General features: G+C 46.0%; 1 protein-coding gene across 1 annotated transcript; it reads right to left on the bottom strand.

Moving 5' to 3' along the window:
• Positions 1-559: 559 nt before the first annotated feature.
• LOC131289619 (protein TRC8 homolog) lies at positions 560-6,693 on the bottom strand. The gene is made up of 8 exons (XM_058318913.1): positions 6,303-6,693; positions 4,434-4,710; positions 3,677-4,366; positions 3,399-3,540; positions 3,123-3,297; positions 2,369-2,565; positions 2,130-2,300; positions 560-2,017 (listed from the first exon to the last, which is right to left on the bottom strand). Exons 1-8 carry the CDS (start codon positions 6,565-6,567, stop codon positions 1,481-1,483), a joined length of 2,454 nt encoding a protein of 817 aa, XP_058174896.1. The 5' UTR covers positions 6,568-6,693; the 3' UTR covers positions 560-1,480.
• Between the last annotated feature and the right edge of the window lie 19,730 nt (positions 6,694-26,423).

Here is a 26,423-nt window from a genome sequence, read left to right as displayed (position 1 = left end):
TTGTGTTTGTCAAACAATTCCAAGCGCCATGGTTCTCTGTGTTCTTTTCGGATTTGAAACACCTTCTATGGTAGTTTTACGAACTTAGTTTTTTATTCTTCAGTTTACAGTTACTGTTCCACTGTCGCACAGCTGAGCTGTCCTTTGTCTTTGTGGGGGAACAAGTGGCGAGCACTGAGGAGTTATTATGCATCAATACAATTAATTAAAAATAAGAGTCAACAACAAGGAAGAACGTAAAAATCTAACACAGAGCATCCTTGATCACTTTCTTCTACCACAAAAAAAAGCTTCCTCTCTCTAATCTAAATGGTGTGTCTTTTTTGTTCCTAACGTTGTTCCGTTGTACAAAAAAACATATATCTTCTAACCATTCTCCATTAACGTCGGTTTCGAGGTGCCCGAATTTGGTTTCTACTCGGAAATGAGTTTGATTTGCTATTTCATGCGTTTGCTGATGAACAAATTCCTTCCCGGCGAAGGTTGCCTTACGGAGGAAAAGTCGTTCAAACATTGCACGTTGTTTTGGTTGAATTTATGTAATTTTGAGAAAAACAACAACAAGCGAGCGAAAAGGAAAACGTTGTAAGTCGGATTTAATTGCGCGGAAACCGCGCTCGTTTTAATCGATTGCAGTTAAGGTGAATGTCTTGATGTTTGTCACCCATTTACTTTACGGTGTCACTGTGTTTTGCGGGTTTGCAGGTTTGCATTCGATTTTAATTACATTCGCAAGTCAATTGTTTGTTTTTCCGTTGTTCGTCCTTTTGCCGCGCACAAGATTCGTTCAGTGGTTACGAAAGTCGAGCGGAAGAAAAGAGAGTATTGCACAATTGGTTTCGCTTGGCCGTGCGCTTCCCCGTTTTCGAGCGGATCAATTGGATGCGCGAATAAGTCAAGCTCACACGGTTACGCTTGTGCGTGTTTTTCTCTCAGAACATTTCCACATTTCCAACCAGTACCAGGTGCAGCAAGGGATGCTCAGTTGTGTGACGATCGCTTGCGGTAAACAGTTGCTTGCAGATCAAATTTTCCACCCTCACTGGAGGCCTGTAGTATGAAATAGTTTGGATGGAAAATTCTGTGCGCTACCCGCACTATCCACAAGTGGCAAGTCTAAGGGGGCGGTAAGAAGCTAGACGAATTGTCCGTACGCAATTCGTTCGGTGCGTTGCTCAGATAGCCTATTGATACAATTAATTTCTAACCCATCTCCCAAAAACCACACTTCTGCAGGTAGCGTTCGGAACAGCTTGTTAGTGTCCCAAACGATCTACAAACAGCATAGTGCTGTCGTTCCAATCGGTCCCGAGCCGCCTTCGTCAGTCATACATAAATTATACACTCTTGCATACTCTCTTTCACTCTCACATATACCAATCCATCACGTTCCCGAATGTACATTTGACGACATCTCTTTCGATCCCACGCCCAGTAAGCTCACGTCTTATGACCCGTTCATTCAGTCCATCATGCTCCATCACGGATGATCATCGTCTAGTAGGCTGGGAACCTGTTGACCGCAATCGCAATCCGTCGATGTGGATGATCGTCGCTGCTCAGATTCAGCCCGACCGGGCGAAGATCTCGCTGTGGGTTCGGAGCTTATTCTCGCCGACAGAAGTTCCCGCTGCATGCGCGACTGCTGCTCTCCGAACAATTGTTGTGCTTGTTGCGATTGCTGCTGTTGTTGCAACAGGGCATGATGTCGTCGAAGATTGAACGAGATGGCAGCCGCTGACACGAGGGAACTATTCGTCATGCCGGAAAGGGTACCACCGCTACTATTACTGCTACCGGTGCTTCCATTGGTTAAATTTCCTGTATCACCCGTACCTTCGCTTCCACTTTGACTGCTGCTTCCGCTGGTGGTATCGCCTCCAGTCGCTTCACTTTCAGCTTCCGTCAGTGACGAAAGTAATGTACCACTCGATTGTCCGGAGGTTTGCGGTTGCAAATTGACACCAGTTGTATTTTGTGACATATTTTGGAGTCCAATGGCATCGGAGCCTTGTGGCTAAAAAAATTAAAAAATTAACTTTCACGCTCTGTGTTGTCTTAACTAGGGATTGTTTCAGGAGATAGCCCTGGAAGATTTTGCTCCTATTACTGCAGTCATCCCGTCTTACCTGTCCATTATCGTGAACTCGTTCTTCAGTACCATCCTCACCCGGATTTACATCTTGGTTCATAATAATCTCGTGACACAACGGGCACCGATCCTGCACGTAAAGCCATTTACGCAAACAAACACCGTGGAAATAATGATTGCAGCGCGTGATCTTAGCGGACGTCATGTCCTGCGTGTAGGAAACAAAAGTGTTTAAATATTTGGTGAGCGTCAACAGCCGCCAAGGTGTTTACTTACCTGATAGCAAATGGCGCACACATCGTCGAACTGGCGCAGTTGGGCGATGGTTGCCTCCGGCAAGGACGAAATTTTGTGCACTGCCGTACGCCGCTTCATGAACACACCCCAGCCGGCACGCGCCTCGCACCAGATGTTGAAGTACGCATGGATGCCCATCATCAGTGCACGGATGGCGCCGCCTATGGGAATCGTTTCTAAATGTAAGCCGTGGCGCGTTCAACGAAATCAACATTCCGCGGATGGAGTGCCGGATGGGGGAGGAGGTTTGTGTGGGATGTTTTTTATTGGAAGGGTGCGATTAGATGAAGTAGCGCGAGTGGAGTGAAACATCCACCCAAAAGCAAGGAGCGGTTAGTTGGATGGTCAGTGTTGTTTGGTGTTCGGGAAGGACGGGTGGGAGATTTGTTCGGATTGAACAAACAAGAAATAAATTAAGAGAGAAAGAAAAATAAGGAATAAGGCTTTGTACAAAAGACAATAAAGAATCATAGACAAAAAAGTTGGAGCAATGGATGTTGATATATTCAATCAGGACAGACCATAAGAATAACCTTCAACCAGCGACCCAAACATCCAGATTTGTGGAGAGAAACATATTTACAATGGTTTTTGGGGAAGGAAGTATATTACCAAACAACAATATTGGATATGAGGTTTTGGACTGCGATTTGTGAAGGTAGAGCGGACGTTGATACTACGGGTGAAGGAATGAAAACAGAATCCAGTAGTATAGGCCCAAACGGATACTTACCGGACTCAAACGTCAATATCCAGGCACCATTAAAGAAGAGGAAAATTCCGAAGCAAAACTCGACCGAGTTGCCAAACGCCCGTATGTAGTAGACGTAATCATCCAGCTTCTCCCAGAACGTTTGCCGACGTGCGTCCAGCAGGAAGAGTGTGTAAGTTGCCAAGCTTACGAGCACCTGGGGAAGAAGCAAGAGCAGTTTTAAAGCAAATGGTGCCTGCAAAGAGCATCTGTAAGCGGTGATAGGGGGTGCCGTAGGTAAAACGGTTAGTAGCTTACCTTCACGATCACTTCCACCGAGAAAGCGGTCACGGCTAGCAGCCAGGTGGAGGGAGAGTGGCGTGACCAGAGCACAGTCAACAGTGATCCCGGCGCGATTAGAAGGAAAGCACACACCATTAACGCCCTTGCATGGCGTTTGCTGCAAAAAAGGAACGCACAACGCGTAACGTATGAAGGAACGCGCCGGGGAATGATGTTAGATGTGTGTCGTGTTGTAGGCGTACGGTTTGGAATTACGTTGGGTGTGGGTTAGGGACTGCCGTAACCGTACTTACCGTGAGGGATTTCGAGCAGCACTCAGTGACATTAGTATGGGTGCAACAATGTTGTGCAGAAAGTGCAACAAAGCCGTCACTAGCAGACACATATTGCGACACAACCGGACGATACGCTTGTCTGGCGTGAGTGATGTAAGGCCTGTCTGGAGGGCAAGAATGTAGAACAGTATCGCAGACACCGTACCGATCGACTTGTCCTCGTCATAGTCCTCGGAGAGCAGGAACAGCTGAAACATCTTACCGATGTAGTGGCAGATCAGCGAGATGATACTGGTCATACCGAGAACGGCCGTAAGCGTTTCGCATCCACTGACTAGCAAGCTTTGAACGGTAGCCGCAAACCGTAGTGGTGCTTCGGAGGACATGAGCAGACTGACGAGATGTTCGGTGAGCCGCAAGGTCCAGAAGACTCGCAGAACGCAGGGTACGTTCAATCGTTGCCACTCATTCTCGATCAACGTCGCAATGCCAAAGTTACCGGCAAAATTGCGAGCATGCTGATACCCGTTGAGGATCGTCTTGACCACGTCGAAAGACGAACTCCAGAGGGCAATCTTGGACAGCACTAGGGGCAGGATGGCAGCAAACGCGGGGGAATGTTTCAACACCACCGACGGAAGTGGTAGCATCGCGAGCAGCAACGGCATAAGAAAGCTAAACGGCAGAGCTTTCTGGGTGATTTTATACCTGAAAAACGAACCGATTAGTTATAACAGAAACGTTTGCTGCAGTGTGTTTCGTAGGTGGGCCTTACCTGGGTCCTAAATGAATATATGCGAATATGACACCCATTAGCCATTGGGCCAATAGGTGCGGTAGTATGGAGATTAGAACACCTCCCGGATCGAGCAACCGGTCCATATTGAGCGACAGTACATCCTCCAACAGGCTTGGGCTATCCGATATGACCGACAGTGCGGACACATTGCTCCAGTAGGAGAGAAATATCAAGCCCACGGAGAGAATGTACATGTACACGATGACTAAATGACGAGTCCAAAGCATAAACACACATGCCGCACTGATTGCACCTGAGAGAGGGAGATCAGAAGTGTAATGTAAATATTTTAAAATAATTGTTTGCATGTAAATTTCACAAGCGAGCATCAACAGGAGGTTGCCGAACCCAGCATTAGATTAACATCTCGAGGGCCGATTAATTTCACACCACATCACGGCACAAAATGTCCTTTTTTCTGTTTTACATCTAGTCGGCTAAAAACAGATTGACGTCATAATTCGATCGTGGCATACTAGGTGAAACTTTTTGCGCTTTGCTCGATTTGGAGAATCTATATTTATTGGCGTCGCAACATTTTGCCACATATTAGTTCAGCTGGGGGCTGTTCGTCTGGCACAATTTTATTCAACAGCCACAGCGCTAGTATGTTTGCATACGCGAATGTCCCGATGCATGTGTGCACCTGCATGTTTGTGCACGCCATTGGCGTCACTCGTTTTACAAATACGCTAAATCCAAATGTATTCCACTATCGTGCCCCGGTATCGTTCAAAAGAAAAGGCATGGTTTCTTCGTTATCAGGGAACCTGCTGAATCATTGAACAATGTCCGATCCACACGACGCGCCCCAATCAAATCATACCATGACGCTACACTTGTTACAAATGTCCACCACATTGGTTCATTTCCTAGAGTGGCCTTATGAAGTGAATTATAGTTATTTACCAAATAAACATCACAGATAGGAAAACGAACCAGATGTTTAGCGCCACTACATTAAACAATCGATGTATAACTTTTCCTATCCGCTGGTGGTCACGCGATGAACGAGACATTGGTATGCAGGAACTACATCAAAAATATACAATGAATCTTTAATATGTCGTTCCTTGACCAACTCCGAGTGGGACGTTTTCGAAGCGTTTCTGAAGACGCGGAACGAAGTCGGAGGAGTCGAAGGAAGTAATTTGTAAGTGTGTCGAATATTGTTCTTCCAACTAATCGCTTCATGGCTCATCGATGTCGACAAGTTTATGTGAACCGAGACAGACGGTGGAAATGAGTTATGTTTGAAAAAAATCCTAATCATCTGAAAAATAGAAGGTAACTTATTGGCTTGGTCGCAGTGATGCGACCAGTTGGATGGGAACTATTTAGAAAAGTTGAAGTAGATGATCTTCAGACGATGAACAACACATTCGGGGAGGTTCACTAACCCCAACCGGATATTGGAGGCTAACGAGGGTAGCGAGGGAGAATTTTGATACACCTGATGTTACGGAAGCACGAACCTTCAGTTCATACTATTCGAAAAGTTAGGTTCCAAGGACAATTATTTGCGATACAAAGCGTAAGAAAAATGGGCCTTCAATGATAAGTAAGTCATTTGATAAAAGTTGTTTCTTGTTCAGCTCTAGCGTGCTGCATTTGTTGCGGCCGCACTGTGCATGGACGAACGAAATTACCTTTGAATGAGATAGCCGTCCACAATAACCTACATCCGCGTCAAGGCTACAGCTGTCATGCGGTTTAATGCTTCGCGTATTCTTGGCAAACAGGTTGCTTGCACGGTGGCAAATTGGATGTACTGTTAGCATAAGACTTTTTTTTTTCTTATGAACCACCAAGCCCACGGGTTGGCAGCCGATCAGACACACTTACCGAACAGGCAGATGAGAAACTTGAGCACGGCCAACGAGATGACTTTGTACATTTCAATGTTATCCTGCATTCCTCGTTCGTCCTCCGGGAGCATTTTTTCCATCGGGAGCTCATAATTTGATTGGACGGTACTGTTGGTCGCCTGCAATGCCACTTGCATCGGCACGCCCATGCCCATTTTGAGTATTTCGTCTATGATAAACAGACTGGGCACACGCATTATCACGTCCACCAGTCCCAGGACTTTCGTTCGAACCACGGACATTTTGGGAACACTTGCACTGCACTTGCTGCAGCAGGACTCGCTAACACACACGCACAGCCGAAGGAAATTTTACGTAGCCCCGTTCGACACTTCCTTACGCATCCATTGCACTTGAAATTTGGTGATTTAATTCGTGTGTTTGCTTAAGAAAATAGAAGATATGGTTTGCATGCACGTCGCACTTTTTTGAAGATATTGTTTTGTCTTTCGATTGACTACTGACAGCAGTCGTGACAGCTGACACCGCTGACAGACACAGAGACCAGCGTTGTTTGTCAACAACATTCAGCAGACCTAAAACAGTCATAACTTCTATAACTTTTTAGTTTCTTAACCGATTTTAACAAATGAACCCTCAATTGATTGATATTATAAAGACACACAACTTTGTCCAACAAAAGATCAATCTGTCTTTTCTAGTTTTTGAGAAATTTAGTTGTGAGGAAAAGAGATGGAACTCTACCTTATAACAAGTAGATAAGCCTTGATTGTCAAATTAGACTAATATTGTCCAATTTGTAGATAACTCTTGCTTCTTCCAAGCGATTTTCACGGTTGACCCCTTAAATGAAAGGACTTTTTCAGACCAACAACTTTGCCCGAGTGAAGGTTTTTCCATCGTTTCTAGTTTTTGAGAAAATATTCACGCGATATGAATGTATTCACAATGGCGGCCGTGTGTCATTTGTGACATTCACACGTTAAATTACCGATTCCACGTTTCCCGTTTCGCCGGCTTTGCTATAATTATTCAAACTGTCAGTTAAATGAATTATCGTCTTGTGTGTATTTTGTTAATTTTAAACTCCAATCTAGACTGCCCAGTTAAAAATAAAAATAGATTGGAGCGCAATACGTGATCAGTGTCCTTTCTATTTGACTGAGAAAGGGCTCGATATCGATCGATCAAAAGTTCCGTTACCTGGTGCAGCACGGTGGCTGTGCTTTGCACAGTGATCTTGATAAATAGCAAGAGTTGTACAGTGTATCGATTATGCCACACTACCCAACGGAAGTTCGCTAGCAAGGCGTGGTGATGGTTTTATTGGACAACCATACCAAAGGCAACAACAGGGTCGGAAGGGTTCATATCGTAAACGCATTTGTGCGTTCATGAATATTCAATACCATCGCAGTTGAACATCGTTCAGAGAATCGACCAAACCATGGTCTGAAGAGGTTCAATCGAACGATCAAAATGGTATCCAGCATGCTTATGATGCGAAATTCTTCAACACCATCAGCCGACCTGATGGGGGATGTAGTGCGAAGTGCGGAAGGAGACAGGCACTACTACCAATTGTGACCAAGCGATGAAGTCCTCGTTTGCGACGATCAATGTGCCATCTGTAATCTTCCCGGTGTGGAAATTAGCATAAATATGGTTTTGTAGCAAGCAATGGCTACACATGCTTGCCAATAAACGTTTCCTTATCCACTGGACATCGCAAGTGTTTATTAGATGGCTATTTTATTGAGTACCGAATCGACCAATCCTAGGCCATCCATTTCTTTCTCGTGGTCGTCGAGTAATATATGCATAAATGGAGAAAAAATCCCCAAGATGCAGTACTTTTACGATGCACGATGCCGGTTGTGATTATTTATTCCTCCCGGTTTCGAAGTCCCCGAGCTGGTAGCATGTGCGCACGATCGTACCATCCTGCCTCTTGCCCAACGCAGGATCGTGCATGGAACGCGATGTCCTTTTTCGTCGATCGCTGATCGGTCGCTACGATTGTCCCTGTTCGTCGAACCCAGTCCAGGAAAGGGTACTGCTGGGCTCGCTTTATCTTAGCGCTCCTACCCAAGTGGCCAATCCTGCGATCGTAACGATCGTATCAACCGCACGCATGAACTGCCGAGGTGCCAAGCCGACCGAGGAAAATTATTAATTAACAGCTCATTGACATCGCCCGACTTGGTTAGGGCGGGGAAGTTGAGCTTCGAATCGAGTCACAACGAAACCTTCCTCCGGGGTTCCCCAACCCAAGACCTCTGTTGAATATAATTACCTCGCGAGTCCTTCTTTAGTCGCTGCTACGACGATAGGAGTTGATCAATCGGGTTTGAATGATCTTTTGATTTTCACTCAAGCCTGTTGCCACTTATTCCCGAGGTTGATTTTCCTTCTTTGTGTCCATAGATGGAAATGATGGTACATCAAGCACCTTTAGCGGGTGGTTGATTTTTCGCACATCCCGACCGGCTAATTCGAAACCAATTGATCCGCAAGGGAGCTGCTCCGAGGCTGCGACGAATGGAAAGTGTCACGATCGCCAGTGGCCCGTGCCCGTGAGTTGTCAATCTGCGCTTTAATTAGTCAACCCTTCGCTGCCCTTTTATCACCGGCACCGGAAGCAGGGGCAGTGTCCGAAAGGGTTGGTATACTGTCCTGTCCGTTACTTCCACGCCTCCATGTTGGTTGGTTGGTCAGCTGTTTGGGTAGCGTTGTCCTACGTTGAGTGACAGCTGCGCATTGGCAGGCCAGCTCACAGACCTGTACTCGATCGTGCCTGAAGACTGTCCAGTCCGGAGAACTTCAATAGGCCACCGTCGACTCCCTCGTTGACTCGTCGTTTCCGTTTATGGAAGCGCTGTCGCTCGATGGACGCTTTCACGAACACTTCCAACATCGGATTCTCTTCTTTCCCCTAAGGACACTCTGATTGCATCTCTGATTGGAGTCCCGGGGAAGATGGATCTTCTCTCACTTCATTCAACCCGGGACGATCGGTGCATTAGTGGGCGCATTAGGGACGCGATTTTGTAGTCGGTGCCCTTTTTCGGGACTCCAAAGTGAAATGCCGCCAATGGGCTGAGGGGGCGCAAATGTGGAACAACTACCGTGCGTCTATGTTTGGCACAAGTGAGATAGAAGAAGATCAAACAAACAACGAAAAAAAGCGAATAAAACATAGAGGATAACCAGTGCGCTCTTGTGCGTGGATAAAAATCGAATTAAAAAAAGGACACCTCCGTTTCGACACCACTTAGGCGGTACGTTACGATAATGTCCGAGAGTGTACGAATCGCCCTAAACCAACGGTCCACCTTAGCAGAGGCTGGTCAGCTGTTATGTTCAATTATTTGTTTACACCGATGGTCGAACGGGTTCACCGTTGTTCCCTTAACGAGCCCTGCCGCATTTTGTAGCAAGACGTTTAGTAGGAAGAATTCATCGAGCGCGAGACAGCGAGGAAGCTGGCAACAGATGAACCAAATCCGATCAGGCAAAGTGTTTTGCATCCACGGTGTTCAACCTTTCTTCTGCTTCTACATGGTGAAGCAAAGCGAGTGGGTAGAAAAACCAACCAGTTTGAGCTGTCTCTCTAGTGTATGTGCTTTATAAGTACAAATAGGAGCACGGGGTGAACAAAAACCTTTTGCAACTGCTAATGGCCAGTCGATAACTATTTTTATTAAAGACGGTAGTCTGCTGTTTTGTTTTTGCTCTAGGACCTGTGGAACACAATGTTTTGCCTCCCGTTTGATCGATGCGTATAGATGCAGCAAGTTAAAAGGGAATAAAAGCCCTATTAGCGAAATGCGTTGGATTCCGTTTAGTGATGGAGAAAGCGTTGCTTAAGAGGTGCTTGGACTTTTTCCAACACTAGATACAAACCTCTTGACGAGTTCAAATAAAACTAGAGCCCAGTGGAACTAAAAAAGATGATCTAATTAACATGATGTTTTGAACGATGATTGGAAAGAGTGGAGCATATAGACATTAATCCTTTTTGAGTTAGAACATCTGTATAAAAGATAGGCTATTTAGTCCAGGGGTCAGAACATGTTTTCTGAAAAGGACCAAATGAAAAAAGAGCCCGGAACCGTGGGCCAGGTATTTTCGAGGACGGTACATGGTGTTGAACACCATGTTCAACAGAATTGCGCTAGAATTTTGGCCCGCTGACTGGACTTTGCAGACGCCTGATTTAATCCATAGTAAAACCAAAAAAAATATTTGTTCTTTATTTCAATTCATTTCAGCAAACGCTCCAAAGCTTTTCCAAATTTTGAGATATTTTATAAGATAAGCTTATTATTTGTCTACATTACAATGTATTTAACACAGATTTTTATACTTCTTTTCATGTTTGTGATTGTGGGCCATGATGTCTATAGTAAGTAAAAATATATTCATTCAGGGATTGAATGTGAAATTAAAGTAAAAACTAGTTTGGGAAAATGATGAAATCTTTAGACCTAAATTTGGAACCATAAAAAACGAGTGCTTCTCTAATAAGGTCAGGCGATAGAAAGGCCATTTCTTTTTTTTTATTCACAATTCTTTCACCGTATCCGCCAGATAACCTAGTTGACCTTGGACCCTATCGGGAGATTTTCCCGGCGGGCAGAAAGGTACAGTTAGGAAAGCCGTCACAGTGTGCCGGTTAATCGAACTGCACACTCTCTCTCTATTGTTTCTCGATGCTAAGTGGCTCATATTTCTCTGCCGGGGGGCGAATAGCTCATCAAAAAAGGGTATCTCGGTTCAGCGGTGGACGATCGCCAGCATGCCCGAGGGGCGGAGGAGCGTTTTCCCAATGGGAAAAGCACCCTTACCTCTCGGCATGGGATCTACCGGAATGGGACCGGTAGTGGCCGTTTTGCCTATTAAAATTTTTCCACATTCCACATCCCTCGGCGGGTTCTTCCGCGACCACCACTTCCAATGTGCGAAAATGTGCAGGGAATACAAAAGATAAACGAAGACAAAACAGCATCAACAAAGGCAACAAAAAACGCATCAGGCGGTGCTCCACCTAATAAGCCATAAAATGAAAATCTTTAATTTTTAATGACTCCACATTGCTGACATTGCGGAGGGCACGTCGGTTTTGCAGAGAACTTTTTCCCGTTCGGCCCCATTCGGCCCTTCTTTGGCGTCCCCCTTGGCATACCCGTTTGGGGGACAGCCGGCATCCGCTTGTGTGGCGGGATTGTGTACAGCTAAGGTATTCTTCCTTTCGTTTGGAGACATTTTTAGTAGCTTCTGCCATTTCACCTCTCGTTCCACTCGTCAACGAGGAATCAAAATTGGACATTCGGTGGTATCCAAGAGCGGATCGGTTCCAACCTTCGGATCTTTAACGGGTAAGCTCTTCCGGTGCACAATTTGTAGCCCCTTGCCGCTTTTGATTCCCGTTTTGGCGATCGTTGATGTTTGCGTGGACATGACAAAGGAGTCGGTTTGGCTGAGCTCTAGGTTCTTCCGTTTTGATGCTTTCCTTCCACCAGGGAAAAGTATGTTTGAAGCCATCGCTCACCTGGGCGAAACAAAGCGTTTTCATTTTATGAAACGGGGCTTACGTCCGTATGAAACGGAAGCACGTGTACCGCGAGAATGCCGTTTTTGCTTCCGAATGCGTCGGAAAAACATCTACCGACTGTGTGCAGTAATTGATATAAATTAATTCCTTTTATAAACGCTTGGCTCGATAGGGAGAGAGAAAGAGAGGGCACATTGTCGCTTTCTTTGCCTTCATACAAGTGGTATGTTGTCCTGATGGCCATCCTTCCCTTGATGGGAAGCAATTATGATCCCACCGGATTGGAGTTTAAATAGAAAGAAAAATGCCTTCCAAGACTCACCCCAAGATGGTCGAGGAGCTTCTGTCTCCTGGGATCACGCCATGATGGACACTGGTAGGAAAGTGTACGAATGTGAAGTTCCGCTGTCTTTCACGCTGCCCCAGTTGACCCTTTGGCTGGGTGCACGACTTCCGGTTGCTTCCGCCGTTGTAGGTCAACGGACTGTCACCACTTCGGGATACACTTTAATGATTCTCATTAAACAGTTTTTAACAGTTGGAAGGCGCGAGTTTTGGAAGTCGAATAAAGCCCCCCGACTCGAGTGTCACTGTATTAAGTTCAACCCCCGCCCCCCGTCTGGCGCGGTCGATTATTTATTGTGCGGAAGGAATAGTGCCACCAGCCTGTTTCCAGTTGCGCGTATAAATATGAAAATTATACAATTGCTGAATTGTTGATTAGCGACGCGACTGCACAAACGACCGTCGACCCGATTGGGGTAGGGAAAAATATAAAGATCAAACCAGAAAGTGATTATGAATGCAAATCGGGGGTATGTCTTGGGTGTCGTTGGCCAGGTGGACCATCGAGTGTAGATATCGGTTTGCTTTCGATGCAAATGTCTTGCACACCGGGTGTGACTGTTTAAAAATGGCCTTCTTGATGCCTGATCCCGGTGTCAACGACTTCAAAGAGGCATCGGTGAAAATGTGTTAAAAATTGATAAAAATACAGTTAGTTCATTAGTTTAACCCATATAGTTTTAAACCAACTCATGCGTCAGTTGAGCCAACATGTCACATAAGGGCGGTTTCCATCCTGCGATCGACTCTCTCCGTCAATGAAGGTCAGAAAAGGTGCTGACAACCGTAAAAGTAGCTATATTTCATTACTTCAACACGGCTGGATGTAACGCATTGGCGCACCCCAATTCGATTGGCTCGCCTCGGCCGGGAAATTGCGCGGACAGCAAAGACGGAAGCGGTGAAACGTCGTTCCGCAAACGTCGGAAACTCGAAGCTCGTCGCTTATTGGCGCGATTACTGTGGCATTATGCTTCCTACCCCTGCAGGTCAGGTCCAGTTCGACGGAGCAGGGAGGGTAAAATAATAATATGACCGGGACGCAAAAATATGGCCCGACCCGGCCGTGCGTACGGGGGAAGCGGGCGGACGTAAATCCGCACTTAATGGCAGTTTAATTCAATTTCCAGCCAATTCCGGCCAATCGTTCGTATAGTCCTTCCGCGTCCTATCGCATCCTCGTTAAGAACGCTGATGCTGCAGTCGTATGTTTGAGCCGTTCTTTTTTCGTCTTCTTTTTCTCATGTCGAATCAGATCATTGGAGGAAAAATGGAAGCAGAAAATCACAAACGTTTCTTCCCTTTATCGGACCGAACGCGCGTTTGGGAAAGTGTTTGGAAACGCTGGTTGATTTATTGTCCCGTCTTTCGTGGTGCTGGTTGGACTGGTTCGTTCTCGGGTGGTGATAAAGATGTAAGCGGACGTTGGAAAATTTCACGGGATGTTCATGGGAGTGGCACTGCGATGGGAAAACTTCATCATTCGACGGAAAGGCAGTGCCTCTTCCTTTTTCGATCAAACCTATCAAAACGATTGGCAGGATCTTCGGGACATTAGTGGGATAATCAGCTACAAATTTATTTGCTCTCTCTACTTGCTTTATTATTATTTTTGTTGTCGTATAAAGAGTTTCACATGCGAAGATCATACAATTTCATCCAGCTGGGAGGTTTCTGGTGAATTGGATTGGCTAAATATGCTTTTATTAACGACATGCATTTGTTTTGAATAAAATTTGCAGCAAGCCTACAACCTCGTACAATTCATATTTCAAATTTAATAACGACTTTGTCACGTTTCATTTTGCTTAATGCTAATGAAGCAAAATATATCTTAATATATACCTGGTTTTTCAACCATCGGGAAAAAAGTCATCTTGAAGTCATTAAAGAAACTATGAGTGCCTCGTGAAGGGCCGTTACCAAAACACATTGACTTTGATTCAATATCTAAATGATGACTTGGAAACTTTCCTACTCGTCCTTCATAAGCAAAAAGAACAATTCATTCTTAAGCCCGAGCAGAACGACCGCATTGAAAGGACCTCTAATGGGATTATGAATATTTTCCAATCATCTACACACTGGTGCCGATCAGGGGGGACAACATTTTGTCACTCTTCTTCGGGGCGCAAGGAGCATGGTCACCTGGACGGTGACCGTGTAAAACGGCTGGTTTTCATCACGTTCGTTCCGGAGCAACTCCTTTGAAGTGTAGGTTTTTCTTTCTTTTTCCCTTTCATTTGCTGTTCTCTATTTCTTTTTCCCTGGTTGGACCCAAAAGTGAGGTGTGAAGACTCATCTCATCGTACTCAAATTGGTTGGGTAGAAGAAAACATTAATTCCAAACCCAAAGGTACCATACCTCAACCGTTGGCTTGTTGTGGCGAGTATGAATGAATTTTCACTTTGTGATGTTTATTTGTTAATGATTAGCCACTTCAGGATGGTGATGGCCACTCGTGCACAGGGAGAAAGCAAATGAGAGGCGTCGGCCGAAGGTAGGTAAAAACTCTCCCGTGGTCCTTCGGGCGGTCGTAAACCAATAAACCGAGTTGCCTTGATCCGTGCCGAACGGGGCCCGAAATCGTATCGTAATGTTCGATTGATGATGGCCCGGGCCTATCCGACATTGATGGGCAATCCGGGAGATTTATGACCGAGCATGACTTTGTCGAATAGGCCTCGGCGAGCGCGTACCTCCGAAAAGTGATGCCGCCAGGACTCGTCGTCATGAATGAACGTGGGGTTTTTCTTTCGGATAACGTTCTTATGATTTCGGTGTTTCACTCTGCGATCCTTAAGCTTTTCTCTGGTGGATAATTGTCCTCGAAGCATTCCAAGAGCGTATAGTTTTGAATGAAGTGTGAAGTTTGTGAATGAAGGTGCTTCCAAGTGGAATGTTAATCCTGAATGATAAATTAACGCGTGCATGGTGCAATTGCTTGTCGCTGGCTTTCAGCAACAATTGTTGGTAAGGCTTTACGGATAGAAAAATTTAATCGTCGTGAAAGGATTCAATGATACATTTGACTTCGAATGAAAATGGGTTTTTTTCGAGCAAAAGGTGTACTCAGGAACAAACAATTCGTAGTCTCCATCTTAAGCTGTTTGGGTTTTCGATTCGGTGTTTCGGTAGACGAATGAAATTGATTAAATAAAGTAAACTCATTCTCAATCGGTCTCGTGATCATCGGAGGCACCAAACAGACTTTCAATGAACGTTCTTGATTTGAGGAGATAAGTTACATTTATCATCATTAGGAATCATCTTATTTTATCATTTCATGTAATGGTTTTATTCGATTTAAAATATGAAACCTATTGGTAGTTGTATAAAATTATGCTTATATACTTTGACGAACCCAAAGCGCGAATAGCGATTCAACACATTCAAGAGGATGTCTAAGCAGTTGACCTAAGCAGTTGACCTTTCGTATTTGTACAGCGTTTGCAAGCTGCCAACGGTACTTGCAGACGGTACTTGAGGCCTCGTTGCGTGGAAATCGCACAATTAATTAAAGTGACTTATTTATGATAATGCAATAAACTTTCAATTGAGTGCAATTAGCCGAAGCGCGCAGAATGCGATCCTCGCTCCAAAGACCCGGTCACGGTGCACCGTTGCAAACCGTTTGCAACAACACGGTTAACAACCGAACGACAAGCGCCGGAGGCTACATCACCCTCGGCCCCGGCTGACAAGCTCCGGTCCGCAATTGAGTTGTAAATTTATGTGATTTAATTAAAACCGTTTGGCGAAACGATGTGACTTATCGTCGGGCTCTGCCCCCGCAGGCGCGAGCACCAGATGCGAACGAGGGTTCGGTGGAGGAACTGGCGATGAGCCGTTTCGCGTTCAGATTTCCGAGAAAACGATCATAATCCTGGTGGCATGCAAGTCATCATGAGCGGCATCTGCGCGATGAAGTGCACTTGTAATCCACGAATGGCAGCAGCAGACATTCTCAATGCGTTGGTCTGTACACGTATTAAACCAAACGAGATATTAATTTAATTAATGTAATTTGGACGGTAAGATGCACGCGAACACGACGCCATCGTTCCAGGATGCTCCATGACTTTTGCAATGAACTGTCGTTTCCTTTCAAGCACCACGTGCTGTGGAATGCGAGTTGATGAAAATTTGTTCAAATTCGTGTGGAATTCTACTGGGCCATAGCTTTCTGGCAAAACCAGTCCATCAGCGATGCCAGGCAAGCCTCATGAGTTCGAGTCCTTCCGAGATCCGATCAGTGACCTCGGCCTGCGCCGAACTATAGGAAAGGGATACACAGCCCATCGCGAGAAAAACCAAACCTCCCAAACCACGGGACCAATCAAAATATTTTAATTCCTTCATTCGTTTTTACTGCACCCTCATCCGCCCCAAACCCGGAACCGTCCAGCGGAATAAAAACGGCGAAACAATTTATCGCAAATATCGCGCTTCGCCGATAGTCGCCCGAAAAAGGGCTCTCTGGCGGGGCGAAATTATTCCATGCCTCGGATGGACGAGCGACGCCTTACATCGCTAATGACTTGTTTCGCAAAAATGAAGCGATGGACCGCGAACTTTCATCAAAGTGATCGTTGCATTTTTGTCGTAATTTGTCAATCTTTTGTTGGCCGTTTTTGTATTCGCCTTTCTCTCTTTTCAGCAGCGATCAGCAGAGAAAAAGGGCTTCTGTTCCGTCTTCTCCAATCCATTCGATCGGTGGCCAATTGTTGCGCCCTCCGTTTTGGTTGATCGTTTTATTTTCGCTCGGGGTTTTCGTTCCTTTTCGGAGCTCCTCGTGGAGAATGCTCATAATTGGGGCGTCCCTGCGTGGGGATCGCTTGGGATGCTACGCGCGGTTTGTCAAAATGGCGGCCAAATCGAATCGCGTAACGTGTGCGTGTTTGTTCGGGTTGGGTTTGTGTGTGCCTCCAATGTCCCACTCGTCGTGCTCCACTCCACAAGGAGTGGTATTATTTTATTTCACAATTTCGCCGACCCGAATTATTCGATCGCACGTTTTCCGTCTTTCCAGTGGCTTTGCAGGTTTTTAAAACGCCATCTGTCCCTATCCTACCGTTGGGCCGGTCGAAAGACGAACAAGGACATGGTGTACGCATGCGGTGTAGGTATGTTGGAATTTTAACAAGATGTTTATCTTTATTCGAACAATGAGAAAATACTTCCTCCGCGCACCGCAAACTACATTGTCCGTGTTGGAAAAACTGTGGCGTTTCGTTTGCTTCGATCATAACTCGCTGTTGTGCCTTTTTGCAGCCTTTGGACATGGCCGTACAAGACATTTTTCTAATAAAGAAGATGACTCCCTGTTATATAAAACCGAGCAGCAGTAAGCACCTAGTCTATCTGACGAAAGAATCAACATTAACAAAAGGTTATTGCTGCCATCGTGTTTTGCACCAGGAACACTCCTCAGTGTCACATTTCACGCCAACTGTCCTCGAGCGCAGTCATAAAGTCACTGATCGTGGCCTGTTTGATATGCCATACAGCAGTTCACCTTTATTTATTAATTACCTATTTGTACTTCTGCTCGAAGAATGACGACGGCTTCGGAATTTTTCATCCTGGGAATTGTTTCCCATTTACTTGTTCCTCCACCAGCTGGATGTATGTTTGTTTTTCTGCGTTTCCCAAGATTCGGTGAAAGTTTGCACCGATCGGAATAAAAGTTCTGACCTCCCTATGGAGTTCCCCAAAGGCCTTTGAAGGGGTTTTTACTTTCTCACACCCCACGTCCGACGGAGTCGTTTACCTTCCCCACGGAGTTCTGTGCACCATCCTTCCAGTGTAGTTTCATCATCGGCTTGAGCTGGATGTCTCACGATATCGCTTTTGGCCATTTTTGGAAACTTCCAACAAGCCGAAGCCGATGCACAAAAGATGTTGTGCCGCGCAACGGTAGAAGGCGAAGAAACTGGGCGCGAAAGTGATTCGCGATTGATGGGAAATAAAATGGACCGACAAATTGTGGATGCTTCTTTGGTGTGTAACTTTTGTTGGTAGTCTACCAGCGGCGGCAGTTAGCAAAAATGGATTATAACTTTCTATAATATTCTGTCGTCGAGAATTTACGAAAATTCAATATTGCACATAACAAGTCTGTAATTGTATTAGAAGAGAAGAGTTAGTTGTGTTTTTATCAAACACAATCATGTTCTATTCCAATCCTAGATTCCACACCACTTCATACAATAATGTTTAACACATTTTAACACTGGAGAAATATTTACCGAATGATCACCTTATTGGTCCATTTTCTTCGTACACCATATGTAACAACTCTCAATTACCGGCCATTTCGCGGTGCATCAATCGCAAGCTGTCCGCGAGGGCACACTAACGAGAACACTTTTCCGTACAGAGCGAAAACAGAGCAAAGCGATTGCTATGAGGCGTTCGACGAAGGTACAGGCATTAAAATAAAAATACTCACGCCAGGAAAGGCGGGCCGCGTCTCGCGTACGTGTCACTCAATCAATAATCGATCGCTTAGTTACAGCTCTATTTGGAGCTCAAAATCGTCATTAATCGCCGTTAGGTGCGTGCAAACGCGTGTATTTGCGTGATTGGGCTGACGGTCAGTTCGTTCTCGTCCCGTCCCGTTCCATTTGGTTGCGAAAGTGGAGGTTTGAAGCCTGACGTCCAGCGCAATTCGAGCGCACACCCCGAGGCTTTTGTGGGAAAAGTTTCCATTTCCACGCTGCCAGCACGATCGGTCGATTTGGTTAGGGCAGGTATGCGGTTTAAGTAGGGTAAGGTCCCAAGCATTGTGCTGGCTAAAGGATCCTCGATTGAAAAGTTTGTAGAATGAACCATGGAAATGTGCATTTTACATATTTTAAGGATAACAAACTCGAAAAGATTAAACTGGAAGCATGATTTCGCCTGACCCTATTTTACTGCGAGTAGATCAAATTGGAACGAATATTGAAATTAAGCTTTAATCGTTTCACTATTTTGTCTACTTACACAAATCCCCTTCATCGATGTTGTAACATACTCGAAGTATGTGTCCATCGAACCAACAGATTGTCACAACCCTCTGCCAGATAATTACCCGTTAGGCGAAGAGTTTCCCGGACTTTGCTCACGTAGTCCACCATCGGCGTAATTCGTGGTCGGGAAATCTCCACTCAACGCTGACATTCCATCACATCATTATTAATTGAAAGCAGATTGAGGAAATCGACTCGATTGGAAAAAAGGTAAGGAGCAAACAGGCAAACGATCGCAAAGTGTCGGAAAAATGGATCCGCCTTCCAGACCCGGGTTGAGGTGTGAAATGAGGAATTTTGCTAAACGACGTTTGATTCGACGACGCGGTAGGGCGCGGTAGGGTATCTAATTTGGGTGGAGTGTTTGGCATGGGATCCATCACGTACGTAGTATGTCTCGCTATTATTGGCCGTTAGGGAGTGGCCGATGCAGGAGAACACGCGTAATTAACTCCCGTACAGTCGACTCGATCGTTCGATCGTGGGGCTTATAAGCTGGAGAAACTCTAGGCGAGGCTGGGGGAGAGGGAAAATGCGTTGCGGTAGGTCCGTCGTAGGCTGATAAGGTGGGCGCGATACGACAAGCTTCCGACGTCGCCCGGAAATGTCGATGGCCGTTTCCTGGAGCTCGTTTGCTTTGACAGACTCGCTGCGCGGAATGGGACAATCTTATTAATTCTTAATTAACAATAAACAATTACATCTCATTAGGATTTCGCCTGTCGCCTGGCCAGCGCTCGAAGCTCAAGAATTATCGTATAAATTACTACGCAAACCCGCACTGATCAGCAAAACAACACCAAAAGAAGAAGCAACCACGTCCTTCTGCACGTTCTGATCGAATCGAAGAGATTGGCAGCTTCCTCTTCTTTGGTAGCGGGATTCCTTTCACTTCCCAGGCACCGTTCGCGTTCGTATTTGGGACCACTGGCTTCCAACGTACACTGACCTACTAAACGGCATTGCGACGAACATGCGCTTCCCCGGGGCAGCAGGAATTTTCTTCGCCACTTTTGTTTCCCTTTGCCAAAGCTCTTGTTTTTATTCTGCACTTTTTACCATCGCTGCCTGGATTGCTGCTTGACAAATCAAAATCAAATAAATTTCCAATCAACCCGAGTTTAATCATTCTCACTACGCCTTCAGCTGGCCCCGTCCGTTTTCTCGGTATTTTGCCCATGTTTCCATTGCACTCGTCGCGGGAAGGAAGAAACGGGCCACCGAAAGCTGACGTTCCCGAAAAAAAAACCAGTAGCCAAAAGGGAAGTCGTCGTGTTTCTGCTCCCCAAGCCCACTGGTGCCGTTCAACCTGACCGTGATGCTGCTGAAGAGGAGAACGAGACTTCGGCGGACGACGAGCAAGACGCAAGAACCACAACCGCCCGGGGGACACTCGGTTCCTTATCTGGACAACCGCATCTGCTGGTGTCGCAACGCTAAATCAATTCGAAAGATGGTTCATTCGAATCGCTATCGGTTGCGTTCGATCGGGCGAAATTCGGTAGCCAGCGGATTTGGCAGATTTTCCGTATCATTGGAGGTTTTGGTTATTTATGTGTGTGTTTTCGTGTGCCTTTCTTCCTGAGTTCGCCCTCTTTCCAGAGGAGCCCGCTGAGCATCTAATGAGCAGAAGCGAATTGTTAAACGATCGGTTATAGAGTAATAAAAAAAAAGTGCTGGGAGTCCATGCTCGATAGGATCGTCGAGCGATAGACAATTTACCAAAAACAAAAATATCGATGTAGGAAAATTTAAACCGTTTCTTTTCCGCCATCCCGGAGAGTGTTGCAAGTAGGAAACCGTTGCGTGCGGCTGGTGGGTGAGTTTGTGTTCCACCTTTTCATCAATCATGGCCACCGGTGGCCAGAAACGCGCTGGCTTGCCGTCGGATGCTGTTGGCGAATTGGAATTCATTAGCGTTATTGAGACCAATGACTTGTCGTCTTAGCGATAGAGTAAATAAATTATGCCCACGTTTGGGGGACCCCGCGATCGGTGGCGATCGATTCGATCGATCGATTTGGTCCGACCAAGGTGTGACGTGGGTTCGGTGGCCACAATTGCGAGGAACTTTGCCCCCCCCCCCCCACCCGTTTGCATCCCCCGTTGGTGCCAGTTTTCCTTCATTCACTTCACCCGACGTTGAATCACCATGCAAACGGTAGCTGAGCCAGTGCTCGCTCGCATTGCAGCTATTCGTTTTACAAGTATATTAAGAGCTTCGAAGTGCACCACCTTCCCTGACGGGAGGGAGGAAAAAAATATACAAATGGCCCCAAACGTAGGGCGCAAAAAGGCTACAACGAGGCAAGACAAACTGCCAATAAACTCCCCGACTCCCAGGGGATCGTGAAAGCGAGCGAGCCGCGATTGATACACGAACGGCACGAAACCAACCGTCTGAACGCCCGAACGCCGGTTCGCGAAGGCAAACAACCAGAGAGGTAGTAATAAATTATAATACAAGATAAATTTAATTTACATTTACACTTTTATGTTAATATAATAATCTAATTTTCCCAATGTAAACGCTGCCCTTCGAATCGTGCAGGGATTTTCCGTCGCGGGTTCGATCGTTCGTTTTGTCCCGCTGTGTCTTGGTCGGTTATCGTTCGATCTGCTACTACTACTCGATCCATGTTGCCGGAGACGGTCGTGAGGAAATAGGTGTTCTTTAGGTTTGTTTGTTCTAGGTTTATTAAGAGTGGTATGTAGTTTTTTTAGAGTTGCGCTTAGACGATCATTGGAAATATATCAATTTAAAACAATGTAATATATTAATGATCCGAACCAAATGACCCTAGTTTTAGAAAATTATATTTGTATATTCCACTGCATACTAGCTGCAACTAAGGAAAATAATATTTGTTTATTGTTCAATATGAAAACGTAAATGAGTTACATTCTGTATCATTGACTTTGAATGAATTAAAGTTCACGTTTCCTTCCTTCTCACATACTAAATAAAAGACTCATTTTATCGCACGGAAGCTTAATGAGTCACTGTAGGGAAAGTATTTAATTAGACAGTAATAACTCCAGCTCCCGCTTCATCAATTGTCGGGTGCAAAGGAAGTGCGCCGAGTAATAAATGTTTCACGTTGGTCTGAAACCTACCGTCTGAGGAGGGCTATTGGCGATTTACGCAACACGCCGCCGCGGCACTCCTTCCGAAGCCTATCGGACAGTCACGGTTGGAGCGGTAATGGCCATCAGGCCCTCGCAAAAGTGAGCCCCGACCCAGGGTTATAAAAGGGTATGTGGCTTGTGTTTGGCTATAAATAAACTCCTTCACGCCCGGCACATCTAACACACTCCCTTGGAGGGTGGAGGGACGGTGGTGCGGATCGGTGTCCCGGTGGCGATCGATCCTTACCCCGCCGCCCAAACACGAGCATGCCTGTAATCTCGGGCCCCATTGGACGGGCCCGGTTGGCTGGCCGGTAATTAAAATATACTAATGAGCTAATAAATGTTTGAATAAATTGTTGACAAGCATGATTTATTAATTGATTATTTCTCAACAAAATGGCTTGACGGTTCGGGTCGGCGCAGGCAAGCTCACCGTTGTCCGTCCGTCTCGTCGGTTGCAGGCATGTCTTGCTCGGTCGAGACTCACCTGACTCGAGGAATATGGCAAAATGCAACGCAGCCTGCCAGGTTCCCGGCCGTGTGGTGCACGTTTTGCTCGGGGCCGGCAGCGTTCGCCGGGAACGACGTATGCCGCGGAGATGCTCGCGCGAGACGTTGGCCACGGGAGACGTCACGTTTTTGCCTTGTGCACATTCGCTAATGATAATAATATCAATGACAATAAAAATAAGCTGGCTCGAAGCTGTTTGTTGTGCTTAGCGCGTTCCCCGTGTGGAGGACGCCTACAGTGTGGAACGAAAATATGTCAATGTTGAAAAAGCGAACAAAATGTGGTTACAAATACGGATTGAATTAATAATCTGATGCTGATTTCTTTCTGATTTCTTTTAAATCTGATTCCTTCATTTTTATGTCATTGAAATTAATGGAAAAGATATCAGGGAAAGGATACGACGAAAGGATTAGAAGAAAGGGTTGTTTTGGAAAGTTTTCGCTTGGGTTGGTCAAGTGATTTTGGATCTAGTCCAAAGTCTAGTCTTTTAAAATTCTTAATAAAACACAATAGAAATAACTTTAACTAAAGTTAGAGATACATAATTTGGTTTTTGGATTTTCGTGTGATCATAGTTGGGATAAATTTAAGATTTTAGTTGAAAAACAAACAACTAGTCCATTTTTAGGCTCAGCACTGTTTCGCCACAAGTTCACTTTGTTGCGTCCTCAGATGCGCGACATGCAGCAAAAATCCGTTCCAGCTTGTTTACCTCCCTTTCCAGCGGCTCGGAACCCCGGATCGGTAGCGGTGTGGTGGTTGGAGCTTGGTTGCTTCGATAAATCATCCGAAAATGTCCTTCTACCTGTTGCCACTCCATCCAGGAGCGGAATCGACCGGCTGACGAACGGAAACCGGCAATGGCGACGGTGCAAAGCAGAAATGCAATCGAGCAGGGCCGGCCACAAGAACAAAACACTGCTAATTTGAAGCTGCCCGTCCGCGGAATCGATCCATCGCCGTCCGTCCCGGGCCGAGCGGCATCGATCGATCGGACGTCATTTTGGCTCGCCTAACGCGGTCGCGATCCGTGCGAACAATGGATCGCTTTCAGCTGGGAGTTGCAGAAATGGCGGCGCTGTGCGTGGCCTGGACACTAAATGCACCACAAGTGCGCTGCAAACGCTGCAACGCTACGCGCGATTGTTATCGCGGCCCATTCGAGGGACAGCTCGGAAGGAGGCTGCACTCTTAGCCGAACCAATTGATTTATTTCTGTGCGTTGCGTTGCGAGGCCCCGGATCGAACGGATCGATCGAACCGCTGGGCCGGGGCAAAACCGGAGCGGAGCGCAGTCGATGCGACAGGATCGTTATCTGGGCGGATCGATCTGTCAAAACGTTGCCCTCAAACGGCGGACGTTTGGACGGGACGGCGAAGAAATGCAGTCGCTCGAACGGATCGCCGGATTCAGGGGCCAGCGGAAGAAGTGGGCCAGCAGTGGGAGGGTGGGAATCATTGAAAGTCGCGTCTAAGATTGAGCATATAAATTAATTTAATTGATTCCACCCGTTGCAGCGGCCTACTTGCGACCGTTTAACCGTTTTTCTCCGACTTCAGCAAAACCGTTACGGTCTCGGCGAGGAGTTGGAAAACCGTCAACAAACACATACACCCAGATGAACACACATTCGGCCCGGGTTGCTACGGCACGGTCTGCATTTAGCCGCGTTTTCGCTTATAAAGAGATCAAAATCGGACCGTCGTTCATTGAATTTATTTATACACAGATCAAATTGCTGCCCCGTAAAGTCTCACGTCCCGGCGACCCGGCCAAGTCGTTGGGCCCAGCGTTGTGGGTGTGCGGAGATAAATGATGCATATAACATGGCATATTACCGAAGGCGCAAAACGGTTCGTTTGAGAGTGGGGTTTTTTTTTCAAGCCAACGTAACGCTTTCGGTTGCCGTTTGTCGATCGTGCGACAACCGTGTCCCGTGGGAGGTGTTGGGAGCGATCCCAGCGAAATAAAGTGGTGGCTTAAATAAAGTGGTCTATATTCGTGCCACTTCGTGTCACCGGTTTGGGTGCTTGAGCAAATGATGATTTATTTACAGGATCTTTATCCATAATCTTGTTGATGGAGAGTTGCTCGTAGGAAATAGGATATTTGAAGGAATTTTCTTTAGTGTATGACCTAGAAGACTAATAAAGATATAGCGCTTGCGGACAATTCAACATTATCATAATGCCTATTCTGAAAAAAAAAATTTAAGACAAGCCAACGTGAAAAAAATGTGAAAATGTTTATAAAATACATTAAATATTGCCACTACATCAAACATTACAAACAATTTAGTTTAAAATCTAAGAAATAAGTTTAAGTAAGTTCACAAACAACACACCTCGTTTGAAATTGAAGGAAGTGAAGAATCTATTTATACCACGAAGCAACTAGATAACTAGATTAAAATATTATGGTCGCACTTTAATTCATACCTACATAAATTCCTCGCTCAGGTTGACAAAGACGTAAAAATGCGCGGGCCTTGTGCGGCCGAGTTTGCAGGAACAAAACGGCACATGTTTTCCTAAACGTAGCCATGTTGCAACATGGCCAAAGCCGTGCCGATGTCAGCCCCGTGGCGTTGGGGCGTTGCATCATGCACCCTGCATCGGAGTTGCGGTTTCTTTTTCTCGCGCCCGATCGCGATCGCGCTCGATGGCGCGGCCATAAACGCCAACGTGCGGACGAAGAAACGAACCGGCAGCGTCCCGATCGGTCACAATAAATTCCCGTCAAAGCGAGCAATCAAGCACACAATATTGGCGATAAAAATCTCACCTCGACGGATCGCCCGGGCTCTGGAGTGCGCGGTGTTGGCGGCACAGGTTGCCGAGTTGAGCCGAGCTTTCGCGGAGCTTATCTCGGGCCGGATCTTGCGCACGTTTGGCGAGCAAAATGGCGATCGGTGGCCATTTACCGGACCGGGAGATTTGTTATTCCTAATAGTTTTTGCTCAATAGTCCCGCTGGTCCTGCTGGTCCGTTCGCGGAACGCGAGGTCTGGGCGTCGATTGCAATCGGGACTCGGGACGAACCTCGGGCCCCTGGCATGACCGAGATCGATGGGCGCTCGTTTTTCCTCCGAATGGAAGCTTTCTTTTCCCGTTAAACTTCTGACAGATTGAAAATAAATTTTCTACCATTTTCCATTCGGTTTCGGCTCGAACGATCGTCACTTTTCCGTACACTGACGTGCAATCGAACGATCGATCGATCATTTTACCTTTTTGAAATTTATTTTATATCCCATCTATCTCTTTCCCTCACACACAATTTCTCCCATTAACGATTCCAGCAAAGGTAGTAACGGAAAAAATTGTCACACATCAGCAATGCTGGGGAAGGTCCTTGTCTACACCACAAACGCACTAAAGATTGTTCGATCGGTAAAGCGTTCGGTTTTCAAGCGACAGAACACGCAATCATCACTGGTAGCAAAAATAAATAAAAAAGATTACTCAGATAGTATGGAATGAAAAAGGGTGGAAATGTGTTCGCAGCATCCCACACACACGCGCTTAATTTACGATCGGATTGTGAAGCAGTTTAGAAGCCTATACGGCACT

Source organism: Anopheles ziemanni, chromosome 3 (genome assembly GCF_943734765.1).
Source record: "Anopheles ziemanni chromosome 3, idAnoZiCoDA_A2_x.2, whole genome shotgun sequence".
Lineage (NCBI taxonomy): Eukaryota > Metazoa > Arthropoda > Insecta > Diptera > Culicidae > Anopheles > Anopheles ziemanni.
This window is presented reverse-complemented; position numbering and strand designations above follow the sequence as displayed.

What these genes read in the sequence shown, in the direction of transcription:
- LOC131289619 (XM_058318913.1), bottom strand. Translation starts at nt 6,567, where the DNA reads ATGTCCGTGGTTCGAACGAAAGTCCTGGGACTGGTGGACGTGATAATG. An exon ending in TATATTCATTTAGGACCCAG is followed by an intron (nt 4,367 to 4,433) that starts GTAAGGCCCACC and finishes TTCGTTTTTCAG; the next exon opens with GTATAAAATCACCCAGAAAG. An exon ending in GCTGCTCGAAATCCCTCACG is followed by an intron (nt 3,541 to 3,676) that starts GTAAGTACGGTT and finishes CCTTTTTTGCAG; the next exon opens with CAAACGCCATGCAAGGGCGT.